Source organism: Calidris pugnax, unplaced genomic scaffold, assembly GCF_001431845.1.
Source record: "Calidris pugnax isolate Ruff unplaced genomic scaffold, ASM143184v1 scaffold218, whole genome shotgun sequence".
NCBI classification, from domain to species: Eukaryota; Metazoa; Chordata; class Aves; order Charadriiformes; family Scolopacidae; genus Calidris; species Calidris pugnax.
The window spans coordinates 141,298-150,485 of record NW_015090929.1 but is presented as its reverse complement, the minus strand read 5'-3'; the positions used below and the strand labels follow the sequence as shown (position 1 = coordinate 150,485).

The window sequence follows — 9,188 nt, the reverse complement described above, 5'->3', positions numbered from 1 at the left end:
GTCATTTGCCCCAGGAGGGTGTATTTGCCCAGGGAGGGGGGCAATTATCCCAGTTACCCTGCTTAGCTTCTGGAAGGGTTGAGGGGGGGTTGCCCTTGGATGGGTTCTCTAAGCCTGATCGGGGGGGTTATTTGCCCTGGGGGGGGGTATGAGAAGTAATTTGCCCCAGGGGGGGAATAATTTGCCCCAGGAGGGGAGTTATTTGCCCCGGGGGGAGGGGAGGCAATTATCCCCAGATACCTTTCTGGAAGCTAAGCAGGGTCGAGAGGGGTTGACCTTGGATGGGTTCCCTAAGCCCGATCGGGGAGAGTTAGTTGCCCTGAGGAGGGGGATAGTTGCCCCCCGGTGGGGGGGGTGTTATTTGCCCCGGGGGGGTAATTACCCCAATTACCCTTGTGGAAGCTAAGCAGGGTCGGAGGGGGTCGACCTTGGATGGGTTCCCTAAGATTGGTCAGAGGGAGTTATTTCCCCGGGGGGGGGCAGTTATCCCAGATACCTTTCTGGAAGCTAAGCAGGGTCGAGAGGGGTTGCCCTTGGATGGGTTCCCTAAGATTGGTCAGAGGGAGTTATTTGCCCCGGGGAGGGGGATAGTCGCCCCGGGGGGGGTGTTATTTGCCCTAGGGGGGGTAATTACCCCAATTACCCTTGTGGAAGCTAAGCAGGGTCGGGAGGGGTTGCCGTTGGATGGGTTCCCTAACCCTCATCGTGGGGTTATTTGCCCCGGGGGGGGAGTTATTTGCCCCGGGGGGGGTAATTACCTCAGTTACCCTTCCGGAAGCTAAGCAGGGTCCAGTAGGGTTGATGTTGGATGGGTTCCCTAAGCCTCATCCTGCGGTTATTTGCCCCTGGGGGGGTGTATTTGCCCCGGGGGGGGTAATTACCTCAGGTACCCTTCCTGAAGCTAAGCAGGGTCGGGAGGGGTTGACGTTGGATGGGTTCCCTAAGCCTGACCGGGGAGAGTTAGTTGCCCTGAGGAGGGGGATAGTTGCCCCCCCGGTGGGGGGGGTGTTATTTGCCCCGGGGGGGTAATTACCCCAATTACCCTTGTGGAAGCTAAGCAGGGTCGGGAGGGGTTGACGTTGGATGGGTTCCCTAAGCCTGACCGGGGAGAGTTAGTTGCCCTGAGGAGGGGGATAGTTGCCCCCCCGGTGGGGGGGGTGTTATTTGCCCCTTAGTTGCCCTGAGGAGGGGGATAGTTGCCCCCCGGTGGGGGGGGTGTTATTTGCCCCGGGGGGGTAATTACCCCAATTACCCTTGTGGAAGCTAAGCAGGGTCGGAGGGGGTCGACCTTGGATGGGTTCCCTAAGATTGGTCAGAGGGAGTTATTTGCCCCGGGGGGGGGCAGTTATCCCAGATACCTTTCTGGAAGCTAAGCAGGGTCGAGAGGGGTTGCCCTTGGATGGGTTCCCTAAGATTGGTCAGAGGGAGTTATTTGCCCCGGGGAGGGGGATACTTGCCCCGGGGGGGGTGTTATTTGCCCCAGGGGGGGTAATTACCCCAATTACCCTTGTGGAAGCTAAGCAGGGTCGGGAGGGGTTGCCGTTGGATGGGTTCCCTAACCCTCATCGTGGGGTTATTTGCCCCGGGGGGGGAGTTATTTGCCCCGGGGGGGGTAATTACCTCAGTTACCCTTCCGGAAGCTAAGCAGGGTCCAGTAGGGTTGATGTTGGATGGGTTCCCTAAGCCTCATCCTGCGGTTATTTGCCCCTGGGGGGGTGTATTTGCCCCGGGGGGGGTAATTACCTCAGGTACCCTTCCTGAAGCTAAGCAGGGTCGGGAGGGGTTGACGTTGGATGGGTTCCCTAAGCCTGACCGGGGAGAGTTAGTTGCCCTGAGGAGGGGGATAGTTGCCCCCCCGGTGGGGGGGGTGTTATTTGCCCCGGGGGGGTAATTACCCCAATTACCCTCGTGGAAGCTAAGCAGGGTCGGAGGGGGTCGACCTTGGATGGGTTCCCTAAGATTGGTCAGAGGGAGTTACTTGCCCCCCGGGGAGGGGGATAGTTGCCCCGGGGGGGGTGTTATTTGCCCCAGGGGGGTATTTGCCCCGGGGGGGGTATTTGCCCCAGGCAGGTGAGTTCTCACCCCACTTTTTTGCCCCCCCAGGTGCGGCGGCCGCCCCCCACGGAAGAGCCGAGCGCGGCGAAGCGGCTCCTGGTGCTGCTCCTGGCCGTGGTGAGCGCCCAGATCTACAGCGCGCCGGGGGACGTGACACCCGAGGTGCCCCTGACACCCGAGGTGACCCCCACCGCTGTGGGGACACCCCAGGCACCCACCGTGACACCCCAACCCCCCCTGACACCCACTGTGACACCCCCTCCCGGGGAGGGAGCGCTGCTTCGGACTGGTGGGACACCCTGGCCACCCAACGGGACGCTGGTGGGGACACCCGTGGGGACACCCTTGGGTGCCTCCTGCCCCCGTCTGCTGCTGTCACCCGCCCTGCAACCCCACAACCACACAACAGGAGGCGCTGCCCGCTGAGGGGCACCCGGGACCCTCACCCTGCTCCTCCTCAGGGTGACAACCCAAGAGACTTGTCACCCCCCACCTCGGGGTGACACCTGGGACACTCGGGGTGGCACCTGGCACCCTGCTGTGCCCATCGCCGCGGCCTCGGGGCTGCGCCCAACCTGCTGGACTGGTATCTGTGCCTCTGGTGGTGGCCACGGGGTGGCATCACCCACCCATGGGTGCCCCCTGGGCTGCTATGGGGTCCATCACCCTGGCCTTAGGGCTGTGACAGCACCCATGGGTGCCCCTGACCTCAGCCCCATGGATGCTATGGGGCCCATCACCCTCGCCTTAGGGCTGTCACAGCATCCAGCACCCATGGGTGCTCCTGACCTCAGCCTCATGGACGTTGTTGGGCCCATCACCCTCATCTGAGGGCTGGGATGGTGCCCAGCACCCATGGGTGCTCCTGACCTCGACCCCATGGATGCTCTGGGGCCCATCACCCTGGTCTCAAGGCTGTGACACACACCCAGCACCCATGGGTGCCCCTGACTTCAGCCTCATGGACACTATGGGGCCCATCACCCTCACCTGAGGCCTGGGATGGTGCCCAGCACCCATGGGTGCTCCTGACCTCAGCCTCATGGACGTTGTTGGGCCCATCACCTTCGTCTGAGGGCTGGGATGGTGCCCAGCACCCATGGGTGCTCCTGACCTCGACCCCATGGATGCTCTGGGGCCCATCACCCTGGTCTCAAGGCTGTGACACACACCCAGCACCCATGGGTGCCCCTGACTTCAGCCTCATGGACACTATGGGGCCCATCACCCTCACCTGAGGCCTGGGATGGTGCCCAGCACCCATGGGTGCTCCTGACCTCGACCCCATGGACACTGTAGGGCCCATCACCCTGGTCTCAAGGCTGTGACACACACCTAGCACCCATGGGTGCTCCTGACCTCAGCCTCATGGACGTTGTTGGGCCCATCACCTTCGCCTTAGGGCTGGGATGGCACCCAGCACCCATGGGTGCCCCTCACCTCAGCCCCATGGATGCTATGGGGCCCATCACCCTGGTCTCAAGGCTGTCACAGCACCCATGGGTGCCCCTCACCTCGGCCCCATGGACACTATGGGGCCCATCACCCTCACCTGAGGGCTGGGATGGTGCCCAGCACCCATGGGTGCTCCTGACCTCAGCCCCATGGACGCTGTGGGGCCCATCACCCTGGCCCTGGGGACGCTGTGGGGCTCAGCACCCATGGGTGCTCCTGACCTCAGCCCCATGGACGCTGTGGGGCCCATCACCCTGGCCCTGGGGACGCTATGGGGCTCTGCACCCATGGGTGCCCCTGACCTCAGCCCCATGGACGCTGTGGGGCCCATCACCTTGCCCTTAAGGCTGTCACAGCACCCATGGGTGCTCCTGAGCTCGACCCCATGGATGCTGTGGGGCCCATCACCCTCACCTGAGGCCTGGGATGGCACCCAGCACCCATGGGTGCTCCTGACCTCAGCCCCATGGACGCTGTGGGGCCCATCACCCTGGCCCTGGGGACGCTGTGGGGCTCAGCACCCATGGGTGCCCCCCGGGCCGTGCACTTTAGAAGGCATTTGGCACCCGTGGGTACCCCCTACCTCACCCCCCGGGGGTACCCCCTCGCACCCATGGGTGCCCCTCACCCAACCTCAGGGGGCTGCTCACCTCCTCCCCCGTTCCTGGTATTTATTTATTCTATTTCTATTTAATTTTGCCGATATTTATTATTTATTTATTTATTTTTGGGTTATTTCATGTGATTTGGGGGGGTATTTAATAATAAATAAGTTAATATTTAATAATATTTAAGAGACGTTGTTGCTGGATCTTCATTGTGGGGCTTGAAACCCCCCCAAAAAAATTCCCCCACCCCCCCCCCGTTGCCTACACCCACACTCAGCCCCATGGACGCTGTGGGGCCCATCCCCCTGGCCCTGGGGACGCTATGGGGCTCTGCACCCATGGGTGCCCCTGACCTCAGCCCCATGGACGCTGTGGGGCCCATCACCTTGCCCTTAAGGCTGTCACAGCACCCATGGGTGCTCCTGAGCTCGACCCCATGGATGCTGTGGGGCCCATCACCCTCACCTGAGGCCTGGGATGGCACCCAGCACCCATGGGTGCTCCTGACCTCAGCCCCATGGACGCTGTGGGGCCCATCACCCTGGCCCTGGGGACGCTGTGGGGCTCAGCACCCATGGGTGCCCCCCGGGCCGTGCACTTTAGAAGGCATTTGGCACCCGTGGGTACCCCCTACCTCACCCCCCGGGGGTACCCCCTCGCACCCATGGGTGCCCCTCACCCACAGGTTTTTTCCCCCAATTTCCTGGCTTGGGGGGGGGCACCCACATTTTTGGGGGTGTCTGTGATGCTGGAAATTAAACCCCACCCCGTTTTGGGTAGAAAAAACCTCACTTTTTTATCTTGTTTATTGAACCCTCTCGGAGGCGACGCTGAAATACAAAGTCACGAAAGTAACAAAAAACGACAACAAAAGTATTTTTTCTTAAAAAAAAAAAGCTGAAAACAGCTCGATTTTGCTCCATTTCTTTGGGGAGGGGGGGGAGGGAATAGGAGGGATGGGGCGAACCCAGTTTAATAAAGTCTTTTGTTCAAAACGTGGTTTTTTTTCCCAAATCTGGATTTTTTTTCTCCAAATGACTTTTATTTCCCAAATCTGGATATTTTTGTTGCCAAAATCTAGGGGTTTTCCCCCAAAAAAGGGCACTGGGGGGGGGGGGAGGGGGTGACCCACAACCAAGTTGTGTGACAGCAGTAAAAAAAAAAAACCTACAAAAAGAGGAAATATCACCCCAAAGATCCCAGATGGGAATTGCCCCCCTGCCCCCCCCCCCAAAATTTGCCCGCAAAAAGAGCGAAATTAGCAGAAAATTGGGAAAAAAAAACCCTTTTCTGCCTCATTTTTTTCTCAGTTCCCGCCTAGGGATAAATTTGGTAAATTTTTGGTCGATTTAGAACAGCGGGAGGGGGGAAAACATAGTTAAAAATCATCCTAATTAGGGAGGAATTGGGTTAAAAATGTAAAAAAAGGGGGTGGGGTGCCCTGTCCCCTAATTAGGTCATTAATTAGCTGCCAAGGCTGGGGGGGAGGGCAGGAAGGAGCCCCCCAGTTATGGGTCTTTGAGGGTCAAGCCCAGTTTGGTGTTGGCCACGTGACTGGGGAGACTGGGGGGAGGATGGAGCCATGGCATGAGGGGGAATTCCCCATCCCCTAATTAGCGAGGCCATTAATTAGGCAACAAGGCTTAATTGCTTTGGGCAGGAACGAGCTCCTGAATGATGGATCGTTGAGGTCAACCCCAGTTGGGTGTTGGGCGTTGGGCGAGCCACTGGGGAGACTGGGAGAAGGATGGAGCTGGTGGCCACAGCCAGGATCCCTCATCCCCTAATTAGATCATTAATTAGCCCACTAATTAGTCATGAAGGATCAACAGCTCCAGGCAGGAACAAGTCCCTCAGTGATGGGTCTTTGAGGTCAACCAACGTGGGTTGGGTGTTGGGTGAGGGGTTGGGGAGGCTGGAAGAAGGATGAAGCTGGTGGCCACAGCCAGGGTCCCTCATCCCCTAATTAGATCATTAGATCCCCACTAATTAGCCCATTAATTAGCCATCAAGGCTGAATGGCTCCAGGTAGAAATAGGTCTCCCAACAATGGGTCTTTCAGGCCAACCCCAGTTGGGTGTTTGGAGAGCGGTTGGGGACATTGGAAGAAGTATCCCTATTATGGCAGCCACAGCCAGGGTTCCTCATCCCCTAATTAGGGGATCCTGCACCTAATTAGATCATTAATTAGCCATGAAGGATCAATGGGCAGCAACAAGCCCCCCAACGATCAGTCTTTGAGGTCAACCAACCCCAGTTGGGTGTTGGGCGAGTGGCTGGGGAGGCTGGGAGAAGGATGGAGCTGGTGGCCACAGCAAGGATCCCTCATCCCCTAATTAGATCACTAATTACCCAACTAATTAGCCATGAAGGACCAACAGCTCCAGGCAGGAACACCCCCCCCAATCATGGGTCTTTGAGGCCAACCCCAGTTGGGTGTTTGGCGAGCGGTTGGGGACATTGGAAGAAGTATCCCTCTTCTGGTGGCCACAGCCAGGGTTCCTCATCCCCTAATTAGGGGATCCTGCACCTAATTAGATCATTAATTAGCCATGAAGGATCAATGGGCAGCAACAAGCCCCCCAACGATCAGTCTTTGAGGTCAACCAACCCCAGTTGGGTGTTGGGCGAGTGGCTGGGGAGGCTGGGAGAAGGATGGATTTGGTGGCCACAGCCAGGATCCCTCATCCCCTAATTAGATCACTAATTAGCCCATTAATTAGCCATCAAGACTGATTGGCTCTGGGTAGAATCATGTCTCCCAACGATGGGTCTTTGAGGTCAATCCCAGTTGGGTGTTGGGCAAGTGGCTGGGGAGACTGGGAGAAGGATGGAGCTGGTGGCCACAGCCAGGATCCCTCATCACCTAATTAGATCACTAATTAGCCCATTAATGAGCCATCAAGGCTGAATGGCTCCGGGTAGAAACATGTCTCCCAACGATGGGTCTTTGAGGTCAACCAACCCCAGTTGGGTGTTGGGCGAGTGGCTGGGGAGACCGGGAGAAGGTTGGAGCTGGTGGCCACAGCAAGGATCCCTCATCCCCTAATTAGGGGATCTTGCAACTAATTAGATAATTAATTAGCCATGAAGGATCAACAGCCAGGAACAAGCCCCCCAACGATGAGTCTTTGAGGTCAACACACCCCAGTTGGGTGTTGGGTGAGTGGCTGGGGAGGCCGGGAGAAGGATGGAGCTGGTGGCCACAGCCAGGATCCCTCATCCCCTAATTAGATCACTAATTACCCAACTAATTAGCCATGAAGGACCAACAGCTCCAGGCAGGAACACCCCCCCCAATCATGGGTCTTTGAGGCCAACCCCAGTTGGGTGTTTGGCGAGCGGTTGGGGACATTGGAAGAAGTATCCCTCTTCTGGTGGCCACAGCCAGGGTTCCTCATCCCCTAATTAGATCACTAATTACCCAACTAATTAGCCATGAAGGACCAACAGCTCCAGGCAGGAACACCCCCCCCAATCATGGGTCTTTCAGGCCAACCCCAGTTGGGTGTTTGGAGAGCGGTTGGGGACATTGGAAGAAGTATCCCTCTTCTGGTGGCCACAGCCAGGGTTCCTCATCCCCTAATTAGGGGATCCTGCACCTAATTAGATCATTAATTAGCCATGAAGGATCAATGGGCAGCAACAAGCCCCCCAACGATCAGTCTTTGAGGTCAACCAACCCCAGTTGGGTGTTGGGCGAGTGGCTGGGGAGGCTGGGAGAAGGATGGATTTGGTGGCCACAGCCAGGATCCCTCATCCCCTAATTAGATCACTAATTAGCCCATTAATTAGCCATCAAGACTGATTGGCTCTGGGTAGAATCATGTCTCCCAACGATGGGTCTTTGAGGTCAATCCCAGTTGGGTGTTGGGCAAGTGGCTGGGGAGACTGGGAGAAGGATGGAGCTGGTGGCCACAGCCAGGATCCCTCATCCCCTAATTAGGGGATCTTGCAACTAATTAGATAATTAATTAGCCATGAAGGATCAACAGCCAGGAACAAGGCCCCCAACGATGAGTATTTGAGGTCCACCAACCCCAGTTGGGTGTTGGGCGAGTGGCTGGGGAGGCTGGGAGAAGGATCGATTTGGTGGCCACAGCCAGGATCCCTCATCCCCTAATTAGGGGATCTTGCAACTAATTAGATAATTAATTAGCCATGAAGGATCAACAGCCAGGAACAAGGCCCCCAACGATGAGTCTTTGAGGTCAACCAACCCCAGTTGGGTGTTGGCCGAGCGGTTGGGGAGGTTGGGAAGAGGCTGGAGCTGGTGGCCACAGCCAGGATCCTTCATCCCCTAATTAGATCACTAATTAGCCCATTAATTAGCCATCAAGACTGATTGGCTTTGGGTAGAAACATGTCTCCCAACGATGAGTCTTTGAGGTCAACCAACCCCAGTTGGGTGTTGGGCGAGTGGCTGGGGAGGTTGGGAAGAGGCTGGAGCTGGTGGCCACAGCCAGGATCCCTCATCCCCTAATTACATCATTAATTAGCCACCAAGACTGATTGGCTCCGGGTAGAAACGTGTCTCCCAACGATGAGTCTTTGAGGTCAACCAACCCCAGTTGGGTGTTGGGCGAGTGGCTGGGGAGGTTGGGAAGAGGCTGGAGCTGGTGGCCACAGCCAGGATCCCTCATCCCCTAATTAGATCACTAATTAGCCACCAAGACTGGCTCTGGGTAGAAACATGTCTCCCAACGATGAGTCTTTGAGGTCAACCAACCCCAGTTGGGTGTTGGGCGAGTGGCTGGGGAGACTGGGAGAAGGTTGGAGCTGGTGGCCACAGCCAGGATCCCTCATCCCCTAATTAGATCACTAATTAGCCACCAAGACTGGCTCTGGGTAGAAACATGTCTCCCAACGATGAGTCTTTGAGGCCAACCAACCCCAGTTGGGTGTTGGGAGGGTGGCTGGGGAGACTGGGAGAAGGTTGGAGCTGGTGGCCACAGCGAGTATCCCTCATCCCCTAATCAGATCATTAATTAGCCACCAAGACTGATTGGCTCTGGGTAGAAACATGTCTCCCAACGATGAGTCTTTGAGGTCAACCAACCCCAGTTGGGT

The 9,188-nt window shown here is 57.2% G+C and overlaps 1 protein-coding gene across 1 annotated transcript in view; it reads right to left on the bottom strand.

The window, feature by feature from the left end:
- Nucleotides 1–4,906: 4,906 nt before the first annotated feature.
- ZNF484 (zinc finger protein 484) overlaps nucleotides 4,907–9,188 on the bottom strand; it is a 19,092-nt gene continuing 14,810 nt past the window's right edge. Inside the window, exon 7 of the mRNA XM_014951557.1 lies at nucleotides 4,907–4,948. Within this exon, the coding sequence (XP_014807043.1) occupies nucleotides 4,907–4,948 (42 nt within the window). The remainder of the gene's footprint in view (nucleotides 4,949–9,188) is intronic.